Source organism: Leptodactylus fuscus, chromosome 9, assembly GCF_031893055.1.
Source record: "Leptodactylus fuscus isolate aLepFus1 chromosome 9, aLepFus1.hap2, whole genome shotgun sequence".
Classification (NCBI taxonomy): Eukaryota; Metazoa; Chordata; class Amphibia; order Anura; family Leptodactylidae; genus Leptodactylus; species Leptodactylus fuscus.
Genome location: NC_134273.1, coordinates 31107318 through 31126668, shown reverse-complemented (window position 1 = coordinate 31126668; position 19351 = coordinate 31107318). Strand labels below are relative to the sequence as shown.

Below are 19351 nucleotides of genomic sequence, written 5' to 3'. Positions count from 1 at the left end.
TTGTAAAGTACGCACCACCAAAAATAGCAACAGATTTTATAAGTGAGAGGAGATTATCCCGCAGAATGTTGCCACAATAAACCCTGCGGCTACGGTATAATAAATGAATTCTGCATGAAGGGCAAACATATTAATAGCACTAAAGGTACAATATATACTATAAAGCGATTAGGGCGGATTACCTGGAGTGGAGACATTTGGAGAACGACTTGGCTGCTTTCATATACTTTATGTCACATTTATGTTTTACATGCTTGTTTAATACTTCATGCTTTTTTACTAATCTTGGTAATGATTAGAGATGAGCGAACAGTGAAATGTTCGAAGTTCGATTCGAGTAGCTGCTCAATACTCGACTGTTCCATCGAACATTGAACCCCATTATAGTCTATGGGGAAAAATACTCGTTTAGGGGGAAACCAATGTTCAACTCAGGAGGGTCACCAAGTCCACTGTGACATCTCAGCAAATGATGCCAACACCTCTGGAATACAACTGGGACAGCAGGGGAAGCATGTCTGGGGGCATCTAACAAGACCAAGTCTTACCCCAACATCACAGCCTATCAACTACACACTTTCCACACTCAACTATGAAAGTGGAAAAATACCTGGAAACCTTTTTTCCTTCCCAATTGAATGGACAGAAACCCAAATTTTACTCTAATGAAACCTTAACAAGCACCCCTTTAAATCATGTTGCCCATGACAACCACAGATGGAATAGGCAATGGGAAATCCAACAGTACCCACCCTGAACTGTCATTGTGTATGTGTGTGTGTGTGTGTGTGTGTGTGTGTGATGTGGTAAGACCTTCCAAAATTCACTTTCCTGGCCCTTAACGTGAGCCCTTCCAAATTAGGTTAGAGGCCCTTAAGCTGAACTACCAGCAGAGATTGAGGCCCTTCAGGTGACTTCAGCCTTTTACCAGCAGAGTTTTAGGCCCTTTAACTTAGTTGAGCCTTGCACCAGCAGTGTTTTTGGCCCTTGGAGTGAGTTGAGCCTCTAACCAGCAGTTTGGGGAAATCATTATGGATTCAGCCTCTAACCAGCAGAGTCCTTTACCTGACAGCCACATAGATGACAGGAGTTTTCTAAAAACCAATCACTAATTGGCTGTAATGGTCACGAGGATTTAAGTGATGTCATCAGGGCAGGACAAGTGATCAAAGATCAAAAGGGATCAATATGGATGAGAGGTTTACCTATCTGACTTCATTGAACAATAAACAAGTATATGAAAGGTATCCTATCACACTGAACATGGTGTCTGATCTGCAGGTAGTATGTTACAGAGCTGGAGGATCTTAGAAGATTAATGTATAGCATTGTGAGTAGTGATGTGTCGTTTACAAACATGTCGACTCATTGTCAGGAGGTTTTGGACTGGGAGCCAAGAGTTCACACATCCTCGTCCTGTCTCGGATTAACCCCCTACAAGAAAGTCAGTAGGTCATACGATAAGGATAAAAGGAGGCATGGATGGAGGTTTCTGAATGTCTATTTATGGTAGACAGTAATACTTTATAAGGAGCCGTTTGGGATCCAATAGAGCTGGCTTTTTTTTAGTGAACGGATCAAACTGATCGAGCCCACTGAAAAGAGCTGAAGTTCCCATCAGTAATTGTGTATCACTTTCCTCTCCCTATGTTCAGAAGCAGTCATGTAGTCAAAGGGGATGGTTTTATCAGTGACTGGCCGCTTTCATACATGGAAAAATGATAGGACCACTGCCTCCCTGACTATATGACTGCGTCTAAGTATAGGAAAAGTAAAGTGTGAGAAGGTGACAGGTAAAGTGATGGAGTCCCACTGTATCAGCTCCAGATTCCTGATTTATGTGTGATCCAGTGCAGGTCTGGAATAGGTTTCAGCCCCTGGTGTGGGTCATAGGCTCATTACTGGCCCATAAAAGGTTACAGAGCCTGCACTTCAGGGCAGATCCTGTGAGAAGAGAAAGTGGCTGGGTCTGTTTTGACACTGAGAACCTTGCGTACAGTAAAGTGGGTTTTTTTGTTGATTTTTGTGGCTGATAGTAAGCCACATGTACAGTTATTATTTTTCTGTTTAGTTAGCGCTCAGATGAGCAGGATTTTGGTTTGACGTTATTTTTCCTGAAGTTAAGGCTGTATTTTATTTTGCTCATTATTTTGTGCCTGACATAAAGGTTTATTTATTTTGCTGTTTTTTTCTTAAATAAACAGTTTTTTTGCTGCAAGATTTGTGTCCCTGTCCACACCACTGCTTCTACCGAGCTACCTTCCCCACAAAAGATATACCGGTATATGAATGAATGAATGAATAAATAAATAAATAATATATTAAAGAGGACCTTTCATCTCCTGGGGCACATGCGGTTTAATACACCGCTAGAAAGCCGACAGTCCGCTGAATTCAGCACACTATCGGCTTTCCCATTCTGTGCCCCTGGAGAAGAGCTATCGGTGATGGTAGCTCTTCACTGTCAGAAGGGTTTTTCTGACAGTCAGTCAGGAACACCCTTCCTCACAGCAGCGTCTGTTGCTCTGTACTATGAGAGTGGTGAGGAACTCCTCCCTCCCTTCCTGATAGTACTTGTCCATAGACGAGTACTAGGGGGGTGTTCCTCACCGCTCAGCATCATCACTAGGTGGTAAGAACAACCCCTCTCACAGTACAGCACTATAGATGACTATAGTACTTCTTGGCCTGACTCTGCACCTAGATGTCATGTCAGTCGCCCAGTGTAGTTTCTTAAATCATCAACCCAGTATATTATATAGACACATTGCCTTGATAAGATGCTCGCCTGAGTATTGTAGAGTATTGTAGAGTATTGTAGAGTGTAGTGCTCCGAAAAACTAGAACTCTCAATGCTATGGCCACATCCATGCCCTCAACTTTCCAATGTCTCCAAGGGCCAAACTTAAATTATTAAATGACCCCAACCATTTCTCATTGGATACATCTGGCCGCAACAGCCATTTTATTAACACATATTAATACCACCCACAGTATTATATACATATAGCCAAGTTAAATAATCTTTACCACCAGCAGTAACCTCCAGCTCGTTGGCACCACAACTGGCTAACTATAGCTTGGGTCTCCAACATGTGAGAGGTCCACTATGTGCCAGACCACCCAAACCCATGCTCAGTCCACGCTAAAGGAGGGAGAAGATCTCCATGATGATTTTTTGCCTCCATCATCTTGAACCAACTCCAGGGACCCCAATCACCGTGACTCCAAGTATGACCTTAAAATCTGCCAAGAGACTAACATTAAGGGAGGGAGGGTGGAGCTGGACTCTTTGGCGCCTATCATCTCTTCCGGCCCAGTGCAGTACCCCGTATCTTTTCTAACACTACACTGTCTACAAACACCAGTCATACTAGCTTCCACCTTATGGCCTTTTACTCAGCCATTACTATACGGTGAATATCTGTATGAAGTACAAATGAGTGTACTGTGCCAAGCTAGGGTGAGCTGGGGAACCACCTGGTTTAGGGACCCACCAGGCATTCACCTGTTCAACTATGTTCAATTTGATCCTGAGGAAGAATAGCTACAAAATATAATAAGCATGAAAAAATGTATATAAGACCATAGGAAGACCCGCAAATACTATCTGGACATACAGCAGACTATGGGAACCATTACTGATAGATACAACATGTACCAGTAATCCAACCAAGCGTATGAGGTTTCAGTGAGAACAGAATGAATGCAAAATGTGCGCAGAATTATGGAATAATAACATAAGTACAGTAACTTGAAATAAAGGAATAACTTCACATTTTATAATTTTGGGAATAAATGATTCATTACTATCGAGCTATATGAACCATTATATAAGGAGTGTAGCTATAAAGGGGATAAAGGTAGCAAATATTATTGGACCCTGGAGCCTCATGGGGCCCAAGAGAACCCCTATAACATAAGATGAAAAACCATAGCATAATCTTCATCAGAACAGCAGCTTTTCCACAACCTGGGGCCTAAGTCTAAGGCTGGGTTCACATCTACACTGGAGTTTCTGTTGGTGACTGTCACAAGCACCGTCGAACATTGGGGGAAAGAGAAGGCCTGCATGGAGGATGTTCTCTCCGCTGTTTTCAGTATGAAAATGCTGGACACCCAATGGAACCCATTATAGTCAATGAGATCTGCCCATCATTCGGGTCCACATGGGGACCCAGCAGAGAACTTGTCTGCTTAAAAAGTATACCCGTATACATCTACAGACCCCTCAGATTAATATGGGGTCCACCTTAGACTGAAATTGGCAGAACTTTTCTCTTTGCTGATATTAGATGGAATATGCGGCAGAATCTCCTACAGCAGGGATAGGGAACATACGGCTCTCCAGCTGCTGCAAAACTACAACTCCCAGCATGCATACTTGTTCTGCTGTCCTTGCAACTCCTATGGAAGTGAATGAAGCATGATGGGAGTTGTAGTTTCACAGCAGCTGGCGAGCCGTACGTTCCCTATCCCTGTCCTACGGAGACTCCAACACAGATGTGAACCTAGCGTTATACAGTCCATCCCTCTGTTGTTTGGGTTCTCCAGCGACCACAACGCTAGTGTGAACCTAGTATAAGCCATAAACGGGTTAATAAATTCCCTCCACTGTGTCTTTTGTCGCAAATATTCCACAAATGGAAATTATTATTTTTAAATTATTTTTGCCTTTTTATTCTATTATCTCAATAGAAACCTGAATTTCCAAACAGTTTCTAAAAAAAAATCCTAATTGTTTCAATTCAATGCACCCAACATTTCTCGTATAATTCTCCGCATTCAGGAGCCGGAGCGTCGCTTTGTAGTATTTCTGATTTATACTTTTGTGTTTCATGAACACATTTGTTATCTGATCTATAATTTCGCTTTTGCATATCTATACTAACAGATTCCCTTAAACAAATCCCAATTCTTGTCACGTTACAAAAGAAAGATTTTTTTTTATTTATTGCCGAGCTCTGTTATTAATTGTATTAGGAATCAACGGTGAAAAGCAACATGTTGTTAGCACACGATCGCACCGGGGAAAGTGAGTGTTATACAGCTGTTTATACGCCGCTGACACTCAATGACAAATATCTCAATGTAGATACAATAATGAACAGATTTTCGGGTGAAGTTTGAAATGTCAAAATGTAATTGGCATTTATTTCTGACATCGGCGCGGGGTAATAATCATATACATTCACAACTGCAGACAATAAAAATAATGGCAATTTTGCGGAATATAATGAGAATTAGTTGCTTTATTGAGCACCAAACAGGCTCTGTTTTATTCCGAAACAATTAGCCAGCTGTAGTTATCGCAACTTAATAGAAGGAACACTCCGGGCAAGTTCAGTTCTCTATTTGTTATCGAACAGATCAGCTTAAAGGGGAACTGTACCCCGAAAAGTTGGCCCTCCTGGTACATGTAACTACTTGCATGCCTCGTGATATTCTCTATATAGAAATGTGCATTGTCCTGTTTAGAGATGGGCGAATCTGTTCATACTCAAATGTTAGTCCATAGCCTTGTACTGACATGTGGTGCTCCTTACCGCACAGAGATGACGTTGAGCATTAAGGTCTACCAGTCTTATGCTGAAATGATATTGGTGCCGAAATTAACAGAACCAATATCTCTGGCGCCTGGGTGCGTACCGTCAAAGATGATAATATCCTGAATTCAGTGCACTTTCAGCTTTCCAGCACTATATAAAACCGCCAATGCCAGGGGATGTAAAGGCCCTCTAATGCTGTGATGTGACAGTCGTTTTTTTTTTTTACTATTCATTAATCACTGGTGTAAACATAGCACGTCTTTGGCACATGGGGGGCATCTAATTTGGGCCACAATTTTTTGACATGCTAGACATGTGGGTGTGGATTATCAGAAAAAGGGAACAGAAATGCTCCAAATAGTGTCAAACAATTCTGCCACAATGGAAGCCAACTTAAGGGTGGTATAAATGCCGCCCAGACTGTCTGAAAATAAGACATATTTATCATCCAACATCAGTCACTGTGATAAATCTGGTGAATTTTTGGACTGCCTATCTAAGTCTGCCCTGTCTGTTAGTAAATCTGGACCTTTGAGAGATAAAGTGAACAACCCCTTAAATTCTACTCTTATTTTAAAGCATTTTATTTTCTATCTGTGGTCAAATATTTCTTGGCATCATTTTGCCAAGTCACCGGCTGTGACCTCAGAATGTCATGAATGAGGAACGTCTGCATTATATAAACCTGCTAAATAATGCATGCGTCCCTCTCACCTTCTATGTGTACACAATTCAGGACAGGCTGTCGAGTCAGCAGCCTTCCACTTTCCTATAACCCCTTCCTTCATCTTTCCTTATCCAGACCTTGTACAGACTTGTGAACCTTGCTCTGCTTTCGCCCCCCCCTCATGTACACAGCTACAAGCCATAGGCCACGCTCATGAGTCAGGACATTGACCTTCATGTATAACTTTGGAATGGCTTAGTCTGTCGATTTCACCATCACTGCACAGGAATATCATTTTACAAGCACTGCTCAAGCTGATGAAATGACTCCGCAGGCGAGCAACTTCGCGGACAACACTTTGTAATAATTGATATTTTTATAGCGCTCCTGGTGAATTTCCTTGTAGGTGAAATGATGCATTGTCCAATGACCAAAATAAGGATTATGTCTGGAGCCTGTTTACATAAGCTCTCAGTGCTGTGTCGCCGCTTCTGGGGCTCTGTGAATACATATAATACATTTACTAATCTATAATAATATAAATTCTTTGTAGAAGTTGTAATATTGGATTTCATTTTAACACAATAAGTAGGTTTCACCCTCCAGTGATCATGGTAGGTACAAATGTGTAAGTGCTTTGCCATAATGCTGGGGTTGGAGGAGTACTACTTGAACCTTTTAGACTTACCCTCTCCCCTTAGGTCACTGAATGTTAGCCCCCTGCACACAGGAGAATCCAGACTTGCAAATCTGGTCCATACATCAGGAGACCAGGACACCTTGTATCATACTAATCTATGATCCTGCAGCTCTGCTATGTGTACAATATACATTACGGGAGAGTGAAACCCAGTGGCATAATTAGTCTTGTTCGCCCTGGTGCAATCTTTTGTCCAGGGCCGCCTACATCATATTCTTGATAGTGATGGTTACAGGGGGCTAAGGATTTTAGGCAACCTTAGCGTGGTTAGGGTGAGCTGTGGGTCTCCTTGGCTTATGGGCCAGATGGAAACTAAGATCAATACTGATGCCAGTGCTTATGGCCCCATAAGCCTCCTGGGCCCCAGTGCAACTGCACCCTCTGTACCCCCCCCCCCCAAAGTTACAACCCCGGTGAAGCCGCAGGCAGGGTGAAAGTCTGAGCTTCATCGGTCACTATAATACAAGGAGTTCCAGCTCTTGAGTGGGTTCAGGCCGGAAAATCTGCCCTGTGTACAGACCAAATTTTCTAGCCCAGGTTCCCCAGTGTACATGGCGCATTGTCATATGGACAATCTTTCATTTAATTGCCCCTGTTGCAGCAAAGGATAGTTGTAAGGGAATTGCTAAGACAGCAATTCCCAGAACTGTTAAACCCTGGGAGGGGCACAAGACACAGTGAGCCCTAAGCTGAAGCCCCCCGCTTTCCCTTCCTATTGCCAGGCCCTATCCTAGGTAATAGGCGACAACCACGAGGACAATCCCTCCCTGAATATGTGAAACACAAAATGCAGACAAGACGAACAACAACAAAGGGAGGTTAGCTAGCCAGGGTTCGGTAACAGGAGAGCGATGCAGTGCCAAAACGGAGTCAAGAGAATAGTCAATGAGAAGAGCCAAAGGTCAAGTATAATAGTATAAGCAAACAGGGACAGTAAGAGCAGGTATGCGCACGGCAATAACAAGCACTGGTGTGAATAGAAACCAAGGATAAATAGGGAGGAAGAACCCGCCCATGGAGTTCACAGAAAAGCAGCTGTCAATCACAGGGCAAGGCCAGATTAACCACTTAATGGACAGAGGCAACATAGGCAGAAGACGGGTGTGGTTCAAATGCAATCACAGAACTAGAGCTGAGTTCACACAGTGCGACTAAAAACTTTAAGCAGATTATCAAACTGCACCCGCCTCCTGCGCCGCAGCATGCGAGCAGAGGGTGGCGCAGAGGCCCGAACAGGCAGAGATATTACAATAGTGCAGGATTTACATCTCAGGAAACGGTATTAACAGATTGCCATGGGCCTTTAGGTTGCCGTACACATTAACAACTTAAATGTTTTTTCTGGGGCAAAAATATTAACGAACTATATTATATAGATCATTAGTATCACATTGATAGAGGTCTGACACACAGTGGGGCAGACTGATGAAGACTGGCACATCCTTCTTCAAGAATAAGACATACCTTCCACCAGAATGTGTACCTCAGAGGAAATGTCAGCTCGTAGCTGGCATACATTTCCCCGTTCATTTATGCCAGATTTTTTTCGTAGATTATGATAAATTTGGCGTGCCTTATTGCTCCCTGGCCACTTTTGTGACATCCCCTTATTGGGAAAGGGGAGAAGGCAGTGCAGGTTTTAAAAAGTTGCAATTTCCATATTCCAATTTCCATATGGGGAACAGCGTAGGGGTTCTTTTTTTGTGGGAGAAGATGCAATTTTCACTCAATCACTTCATATTCTATGGGGTCCTGTCTACAGACAGGGCTATACTTGGCTATCTCTGTCTGTCTGAAAAGGAATCACTCCTGCAGCAGCGAACATGCACAGCTTGTTAGGTCTAGAGAACCGGATGGCAATTCTTTGGATCTATGGGGATCCTAGTGGTTGGATTGGATCCCAATCAATCGTAAAGTTTTTTCCTATCCTACCGATGGGGATAACTTCAATAGTTTGTACAACCCCTTTACATTGCTCCCCTTCTCTGTACCCTACCACTAGTCTCCACCTTGTCTGAATGGTTAAACAATATAATACATGAAACAGCTCTTTGTAATGAACTAAGCACATACACAAAGCCGCCGCTATGTATCATAATAGAACTATAGTCTATACCATAGGTCAATAAATCAAACATTTTCCTGCATTGCCCATTTCTTTCCTGATTGATTTCTTTGCTCTGATTGTTTAGTAAAATATATTATTAGCAGCATGAATAATCATTATATATTGGATTACCTATATCCTATGTGCATAGCATTAACTGTAACACACGGACTGTGCAATTGTCTTTATCTTACAGAATTGATGATAACTCTCCATTGATAGGAATTAAGATTTTTGCATCGTTCTGAGATTTCTGCATTTGTATATACTGTATACAATAAATATACAATGTGATAGAAATTACAGTATAACCAATACTAGCTGTGATACAATAATTTGCACTTGTTTCTTTATGGCCGCAGACTATTAACGTGTCATCTTTTTTCCCTCCTGCTGCAGAGCATCTTCACGGTAAGTGACACGATTATTATCTGTACTGTATATGCTATACTTGTGTCTTCCTCTATGTATGATGGCTGCTCTGACAGCACTTATAGGGCAGGCTAGATAGACTATGAGGTCTTTTCTGTTGTCAATCTTGTTGTCTTTCTATGTTTTTGTATGATAATCCCTGAAGAACAGGTCATAGAACCACAATACTTTCCGATGATAGATATACTGTAGAGACTTACATAGTGGCAGTAATGTCAGCCGTGGGGTTCAGTAATACAGTATGTCTGACCTCTGAAACAACTCAGTAGTTATTGTATTGTGGTAGAATCCAGAATATGTGATTGGATTTATAAGCCATATTTCTACTGTCATTGTATCTAGTCTAGAAGGAACCTTGCCTAGCTCAGAGCTCTTATTCTATCATGTACGTGTAGATTGACAAGTATAGAACCACCTCTTAGTATCAAACTTCTTGTATATATAGTAGTTACATTGTCATGGTAGGATCTGATCCCATTCTTGGCGTCCAATACAGGACCACTGTATAGTTGAGTGTGACTTTCGGTGATATTGTGACAGTTCTTACAGTATATGCCACTGTTACTGCAAAGAGTCAATGAGTTACATGTAGAAAACCACAGGTAATCCACTAGAGTTTTTTTTTGTTTTTTGTTTTTGCATGGGCTCTGTCTAATAGAGTAAGGCCATAACTGGAAGACTCATCTATAATGATCATATACCCGGGTACCAAAAAAAGAATAAAAATTGATACATGAAAAGGGTCAAAGTAAAAAAGAAATACGTATTTTATAGAGATGAGCGAACACTAAAATGTTCGAGGTTCGAAATTCGATTCGAACAGCCGCTCACTGTTCGAGTGTTCGAATGGGTTTCGAACCCCATTATAGTCTATGGGGAACATAAACTCGTTAAGGGGGAAACCCAAATTCGTGTCTGGAGGGTCACCAAGTCCACTATGACACCCCAGGAAATGATACCAACACCCTGGAATGACACTGGGACAGCAGGGGAAGCATGTCTGGGGGCATAAAAGTCACTTTATTTCATGGAAATCCCTGTCAGTTTGCGATTTTCGCAAGCTAACTTTTCCCCATAGAAATGCATTGGCCAGTGCTGATTGGCCAATGCATTCTATTAGCCCGATGAAGTAGAGCTGAATGTGTGTGCTAAGCACACACATTCAGCACTGCTTCATCAAGCCAATACAATGCATTAGCCAGTGCTGATTGGCCAGAGTACGGAATTCGGCCAATCAGCGCTGGCTCTGCTGGAGGAGGCGGAGTCTAAGGTCGCTCCACACCAGTCTCCATTCAGGTCCGACCTTAGACTCCGCCTCCTCCGGCAGAGCCAGCGCTGATTGGCCGAAGGCTGGCCAATGCATTCCTATGCGAATGCAGACTTAGCAGTGCTGAGTCAGTTTTGCTCAACTACACATCTGATGCACACTCGGCACTGCTACATCAGATGTAGCAATCTGATGTAGCAGAGCCGAGGGTGCACTAGAACCCCTGTGCAAACTCAGTTCACGCTAATAGAATGCATTGGCCAGCGCTGATTGGCCAATGCATTCTATTAGCCCGATGAAGTAGAGCTGAATGTGTGTGCTAAGCACACACATTCAGCACTGCTTCATCAAGCCAATACAATGCATTAGCCAGTGCTGATTGGCCAGAGTACGGAATTCGGCCAATCAGCGCTGGCTCTGCTGGAGGAGGCGGAGTCTAAGGTCGGACCTGAATGGAGACTGGTGTGGAGCGATCTTAGACTCCGCCTCCTCCAGCAGAGCCAGCGCTGATTGGCCGAATTCCGTACTCTGGCCAATCAGCACTGGCTAATGCATTGTATTGGCGTGATGAAGCAGTGCTGAATGTGTGTGCTTAGCACACACATTCAGCTCTACTTCATCGGGCTAATAGAATGCATTGGCCAGCGCTGATTGGCCGAATTCCGTACTCTGGCCAATCAGTGCTGGCCAATGCATTCTATTAGCTTGATGAAGCAGAGTGTGCACAAGGGTTCAAGCGCACCCTCGGCTCTGATGTAGCAGAGCCGAGGCTGCACAAGGGTTCAAGCGCACCCTCGGCTCTGATGTAGGAGAGCCGAGGGTGCACTTGAACCCTTGTGCAGCCTCGGCTCTGCTACATCAGAGCCGAGGGTGCGCTTGAACCCTTGTGCACACTCTGCTTCATCAAGCTAATAGAATGCATTGGCCAGCGTTGATTGGCCAATGTATTCTATTAGCCTGATGAAGTAGAGCTGAATGTGTGTGCTAAGCACACACATTCAGCTCTACTTCATCGGGCTAATAGAATGCATTGGCCAGCGCTGATTGGCCAGAGTACGGAACTCGACCAATCAGCGCTGGCTCTGCTGGAGGAGGCGGAGTCTAAGATCGCTCCACACCAGTCTCCATTCAGGTCCGACCTTAGACTCCGCCTCCTCCAGCAGAGCCAGCGCTGATTGGCCGAATTCCGTACTCTGGCCAATCAGCACTGGCTAATGCATTGTATTGGCTTGATGAAGCAGTGCTGAATGTGTGTGCTTAGCACACACATTCAGCTCTACTTCATCGGGCTAATAGAATGCATTGGCCAATCAGCGCTGGCCAATGCATTCTATTAGCGTGAACTGAGTTTGCACAGGGGTTCTAGTGCACCCTCGGCTCTGCTACATCAGATTGCTACATCTGATGTAGCAGTGCCGAGTGTGCATCAGATGTGTAGTTGAGCAAAACTGACTCAGCACTGCTAAGTCTCTGCATTCGCATAGGAATGCATTGGCCAGCCTTCGGCCAATCAGCGCTGGCTCTGCCGGAGGAGGCGGAGTCTAAGGTCGGACCTGAATGGAGACTGGTGTGGAGCGATCTTAGACTCCGCCTCCTCCAGCAGAGCCAGCGCTGATTGGTCGAGTTCCGTACTCTGGCCAATCAGCGCTGGCCAATGCATTCTATTAGCCCGATGAAGTAGAGCTGAATGTGTGTGCTTAGCACACACATTCAGCTCTACTTCATCAGGCTAATAGAATACATTGGCCAATCAGCGCTGGCCAATGCATTCTATTAGCTTGATGAAGCAGAGTGTGCACAAGGGTTCAAGCGCACCCTCGGCTCTGATGTAGCAGAGCTGAGGGTGCACAAGGGTTCAAGTGCACCCTCGGCTCTCCTACATCAGAGCCGAGGGTGCGCTTGAACCCTTGTGCAGCCTCGGCTCTGCTACATCAGAGCCGAGGGTGCGCTTGAACCCTTGTGCACACTCTGCTTCATCAAGCTAATAGAATGCATTGGCCAGCACTGATTGGCCAGAGTACGGAATTCGGCCAATCAGCGCTGGCCAATGCATCCCTATGGGAAAAAGTTTATCTCACAAAAATCACAATTACACACCCGATAGAGCCCCAAAAAGTTATTTTTAATAACATTCCCCCCTAAATAAAGGTTATCCCTAGCTATCCCTGCCTGTACAGCTATCCCTGTCTCATAGTCACAAAGTTCACATTCTCATATGACCCGGATTTGAAATCCACTATTCGTCTAAAATGGAGGTCACCTGATTTCGGCAGCCAATGACTTTTTCCAATTTTTTTCAATGCCCCCAGTGTCGTAGTTCCTGTCCCACCTCCCCTGCGCTGTTATTGGTGCAAAAAAGGCGCCAGGGAAGGTGGGAGGGGAATCGAATTTTGGCGCACTTTACCACGTGGTGTTCGATTCGATTCGAACATTGCGAACACCCTGATATCCGATCGAACATGTGTTCGATAGAACACTGTTCGCTCATCTCTAGTATTTTACTAAATTATATACATAACCATAAAAAAATACAATTATAATACAATTCACCTGTCAACACCCAAGTACTGCTGCTGCTTCATGCAATTCATTTATGTGGGTCCTGAGTGTTGGACCCCCACCCATCAGATATTTATGACCTATCCTAAGGATAGGTTATCAATATTTAACTAGTAGAAAACCCCTTTAGTAATGTAGATGGTTAAAGTATTAGTAAACTAGTAATTCTCTAGGGAATCTTTTTAGTCTTCCTTCCTTCAGGGCATTATAAATGCTGTCTGTAAGGACTCTGTCCTGATTCAAACCCAGGTTCACAGGATCAGAACCAGCACCCGACCCCTGGATCACTCTTACTCCTCTCTCCTGTGTTATATTAGGATCTGTAGCCTATAGTAAAGCCATCACCCATAACTTCAGGTCACTAGTGGCGAACATGAGAGAACAGGAAGTAGGTGGACAACACCCCTTTGCTTATGCTCTAATCTGGGTAGGATTTCAATTTCTTTTAAAAACTATTTAACACATTATCTCAACATGCTGCAATACACAACACAGCCACTGGGCGGCCATAGGTAGAAAATATGGGATAGAGTGCAAATCACTTTGTTGTAGCATATCAGGAAAACATGTTCATCTTATGATACACATATCCGAACATGTCCAGCCTAGAGGAAGAGTATGGATAATCATACACAGGTTGCAAAAATATCACATCGCCCACTGAATATCTTACAATATGTTTGTATTAATGAACATTATAAATGCAAAAAATTGCAAAAATAAAATAAAAAATTAAAAAGCTAAAAAATTCTGATTCATTTTCTGCACAGCAGAGTGCAATGAACCTTTTTAGTCGAAAATCGCCCATTTTGCATGTACAGTAATTAAGCCTCACTTATTCTCGGTGTAATGTGCTGTCCAGGGATGAAAAATTCCAGCTCTTACGATATTTTTCTCTCTATCTGTAACACTGATGACAATACTAAATTATCATGCCACAAATTTTCTCTCCTCGGGCTTAGGCAAGTAACTTGCGAGTTATTAGTCGCTCACCTTGAAAGCACATAATACAAAATGATCACAATGTGCCCAACGTGTCTATTGATTGACTGCGCAAGTGCCTTTATTTTGGCGAGAAATTGACTAATTTCAGTAGAAAGGGTGTAATTTTAATGGTCTAGTTAGAATTTCAATACAAGATATTGTATATTTTCAATGCAGACAACCCTTCAGCAGCCTCTTTTCTTCCACCTCACTAGACTTATGTTTATATAAGACAGAAGGAATGGATGTTACTGTAGGTTTGCAGTTAGAGAATTTTCGGAGTTTTTTTTTTTTTTATAGAGTCTTTCTGAAGTATGTTGGTGTTTTCTGGGTCCTATTTCCTCTTCTGAATGAAGTGGCAGGCCCATGTTTATTGTGGAGCTGTAGGTACCCTATGTACCGCAAAATACTGTATTCTACCCTAGTAGAATTGCTGAAAAAACTCAGTTTTGTTTCTCTTGGATTGATATAAAGTAATATCTGAAAGAGAAAAAATGGAAGTTACGTGAGGTGTTTAGCATTCCGTTCTTCGGGTCCGCTTAAAAATCGGTTACTGGCGGAAACCCATGGATCCCCATAGATTATAATGTGGTTTGCCGGGTTTCCAGCCAAAAAATGTGGAGAGAAAAGTCCTGTGTGCAGGACTTTTCTTTCTACATTTTTTGAGCAAAATGGGGGATGGAACCCCCAACAGAGATCGAGCGCTAGTGTGAACCTAGCCTTAGAAGTGTTTTAGAACCCCTCTTCGGGTGCATTGACACGATGTCTTTTGGCACGTAATGTGCCACGTAGATGCCATGGGATCTTTTGCGAGCCGTATACGCTCCCATTGTTTTCAATGGGAGCCAGTACCGTATACGTGGCGCTATTTTGCGGCCGCCGCAAAATCACGGACGCAAAATAGCGCCGCGTATACGGTAACGGCTCTCATTGAAAACAATGGGAGCGTATATGGCCTGCAAAAGATCCCGCAGCGTCTACGTGGCACATTACGTGCCAAAAGACATCGTGTGAATGCACCCTTAAGCAGTATTTCAACTTGGTGCATGAAAGCAGTTATAATACAGTAATTATAGTACAGGGTTCTACAGGAATTATACCCAACTCAGGGGCAGCTGCGGTGGGGGTAAAATAAAAAAAGTCATACTCCCCTATTGTGCTCCATTATCTACAATGCTGCAACTCAAGTGGAAAGGTTTACATGGTTGCTGGGGGTCAATCAGTGGATCAGCTAAATCAGTCAAATACATGAACATCTCCTCACCAGTGCCAACTGAGGCCTCAGTGGTCATGTGAGCCTCTCCCCTTCCGGTCTGACCTGGAACTAAAAGAAATAAAATGAAGACCATGGCTTACAATTGTGTGCTTGGGATAGGTGAGTAGGATCCCCATGGATTAGCTATTTGAGGTGGTAGCAATCTTCCATGAGTGATGTTTCCGCATCATAAGCAATGGACGTCTTGTTCATTGGTTACATGGACTGTTTGAAATTCAAGTGAATGGATATGAGCTGCAGTGCCAACCACAGCTGCTATACAGATACAGGGTGGGCCATAAGTATGGATACACCCAGATAAAATGGAAGTGGTTGCTGATATCACCTTACCATTTATGACATATTAATTCATGGGAAGTTGAAAACATTTGAGGCCGGGTGATGCTCTTGGTGGCCATCTGTAAAGCTGCCATTTTGGATTCAACTTTACTTTTTTCAATGGGAAGGGGGTCATGTGACACATCAAACTCAAAAAACCAATGGTGTGCTCATTTTTAACATAGCGTTATTCATTATCGAGTTATTGACACATTTGTGACATGAACCCCCTTCCCATTGAAAAAAGTAAAGTTGAATCCAAAATGGCGGCTTTGCAGATGGCTTTCATGGGCGTCACCCAGCCTCAAATGTTTCCCCCCTGCCCATGTACTAATATGCCACAAACGGTAAGGTGATATCAGCAAGCACTTCCATTTTATCTGGGTGTATCCATACTTATGGCCACCCTGTATATTGCACTGTGCTTGGTAGGTATTGAAGAGGCAGAATCGCTCACCGGAATGTTACAGGATCTTCAAACAGCTGATCTTTGGGTCATCGATTAACCCTGGAATAACCCTTGAAAAGTTAAATAAAAATGAAACAATATAGTTTCATAAGGAGCAATTTAGTTGACTTGGTCAGATATAGATCTGTCACGCAATTTTTTCTCTAGTTGAATAAAACCCAACAACACTTATAAAATTGATTTAGTAAGGCTCGATCAGTGTTTTTGCTTCTACCTAAAGCAGTTGCAGATGTTAAAAGGAAGAAATACACAAGGAAAAGGCTTTCAGGTCATATCATATGAAAATTTGGGGCTGAACAAAATGTTACTGAATCCCCCCAAAACTTAAAAAACTCCCCAACAAAAAATCTGATAGCCAGAGGGTTAATGTAAAGCTCCTGGGCCACAGAGCAAAATCTATAGCAGCGCTATTAACCATGTGCTTTGTATAATAATGGTGTCTGTAGAGAGGTCTTTTGGCCCTCTCAGCCTCCAGTATCTATTGTTACCTCTGCACCCCTTATAGCAGTGCTCCTGCTGATTATGTCTAATGGCTGGAACCCCTAGTGGCAGCAAGTGTTCAATTCCCCTACAGCACCTCCACAGGGGAAATTAAGTATTACATTTTTATTATTATTGTTTATTTATATAGCACCATTAATTCCATGGTGCTTTACATTTAGGGGTTTACATACAATACACAAAATATACAGGTAGATATAATACTAACAGTGACCGACTGGCATAGTGGGGTAGAGGGCCCTGCCCGCGAGGGCTTACAATCTATGGGACATGGTAGCCATTTAAATCAATGGACTGTCCAAATAACAGTGGACTTTCTGCATATTCCATAAAGAGAGATGCCCTTGGTAGCTTCTCTATCCCAGCTATTTTTTGGAGCATACACATGAGGGACTCCACTTCATTAACTCTGAATGTTCTAATAGGGTTTTTGACTTTGTGAAGAAGCCTTAGAGTGAAGTTAATGAAATTACTCACATCCACAGCATGAACACAAACATAAAAAGTAGATAACAGTAGATGGTATCACCACGGCAGAAAGGCAAGTAAGGTCAGATATTTCATGGATACGTGTGTTATATGACACATGTATGACATTCTAATGAAAGTAGAATGTACTTGGAATTCTTACTAATCCTATAGAATGAAACTGATGTTTGAGATATGAAGTCAATAATTTGAAGTTATTTTTGAAACTCTACTGTGTGAACTATTAGCAAACTGATTTCTGCACATTGCGGAGAGGACTTCTTTAACTTATACTTCTCTCTGTTTCACCGACTTTTGCTTTCCTATCGATTTCTCTTTTGCATGGAAGCCAGTCCATTTAACATCTTGTCCGTCTGGTAATGGACAAAAGAAATTTCACGGAATATCCCAAGGAAAACTGCTAAACTATGTAGCGCAGGGACTTTCATTATTTTTCCTTAAAGCTTTGCCCCATGCTCTACCACCTTAAGCTCTACTCCGGGCATAGTACTGTGTAATAATTAGACGGATATAATTTTGTGGGTACTGTGAGAGTCCAATTCCAATTGAAGGTGAGTGCCATCTTTGATGGCCAGGATCATGGAAGTCTCTGAATCAGGACTTTTATTCCTTTTATAGGCCATTGTTACTAGTGACCATGGCATGAAATAAACATGACAGTGAGGAGGGGCACCCTTTGACCATCCCTTTTGGCACTACAATGTGTGTAGATGACTTACCATGAGAGCTGTGGGGCACAGTCATAAAAAATGTAATGACAATCTGCATTCGCTATAGTACTGTCCCCTGCTTACCTTGGTTCCACACTGTGTAGCCCATACTTCTCCTTGTAGATGTCTTCCTGTTGCTAATGCACCAGTGCCCACCAATAGGACAAGTGTGCAAACCCTCTCAGCAACTTTAACACGTATACCTGTGAGCCCTGCCCAGCCAAATGAAAGCAGTTCCTGGATTCCCAGTTCTTGTGAGGATTCCTTGCTTGTATTCCTAATTTATCATTCGTTTAGTGACCTCGTCCTGACTTCTGACTCTGCTTCTGTTCTTGATCCGCTGTTACTCTGTGTGTGACCTTTTGGCTTTCCACAATCCTACATCCCAGCTGCCTACTCCTGACTTTCAGATGGGACTGGACCATGCTTTTGCCTAACCTTCTGGTGTTGAGCAATGGCATCTCTCTTGCCTTTGGATCAGTGGCTACCTACGTGGGGACTACTCCTAGAGTTAGCGAACTGGTGGTCCTCTGCAGGAAAGAGGTATTGGGGTAGAAGGGTGAAAATCAGGGGACCACTTAAACAATGCCCACAGTAGCTCCAAATCAAACCGGTTAGGGGGCACAGTGAGTCCACAATCTGCTCTCCAATACCAAAAAAGTTATAGCTTTTGTAATACAATAAATACAGTAAGTCCTTAGGATAGGTCCTCATAATTAGATCTGCAGGGGTCAGAATACATTGTTTTCAATAAACTTTATCAAGATTGTAGGGAAACAAAAATAAAGTGTAGAAATAGTTTTATATTACAAGTTCAATAAACTTTTGGATAAAGCCCCTTTTGCAAAAATTTGAAATGACAATTGAATACTTATCATACTGGAATATTTCCCCTACAGGACTGTTCAACACTGTTCACTTTGAGCGTTCTTCGCCCACTTAAATCTTAATTTTATTTGATGCTTTTACCTTTTTGGCTGAGTTAATTTAACTTTGGGTAATGTGAACCGGCAGCAACCAACTACTAATTGTCATTTTCCTGAAGGTCAGGGCATCTGATATATGTAGAAAATAAGTCAAGTCATTACCTTAAGTGGAACTCTTAGCTTTTCAACTTTTTGACACGTCCTTAACTTAACACTATCACGCTATTTAGAGTACTGCCGACTGGGCGAGTTTTTTTTTTTCTCCGTAAAGTCATATTTTTAGTAGAATTGCGTGTAACGCCAGCAGTCGGCATACTACATTTCCTAACATGCATGGTGACCAAGTAACCTTGTACACTGCCTGCTTTTTCACACTCCCATGTTTCTACATCTCCTG

The 19351-nt window shown here is 42.8% G+C and overlaps 1 protein-coding gene across 2 annotated transcripts in view; it reads left to right on the top strand.

Annotated features, from left to right (window-relative positions):
* The window catches only part of CACNA2D3 (calcium voltage-gated channel auxiliary subunit alpha2delta 3), a 662271-nt gene that overhangs the window by 55561 nt on the left and 587359 nt on the right, over positions 1–19351 (top strand). For both annotated transcript variants that reach the window (XM_075287892.1, XM_075287891.1), the window contains exon 3: positions 9423–9434. In XM_075287892.1, the coding sequence (XP_075143993.1) occupies positions 9423–9434 (12 nt within the window). The remainder of the gene's footprint in view (positions 1–9422; positions 9435–19351) is intronic.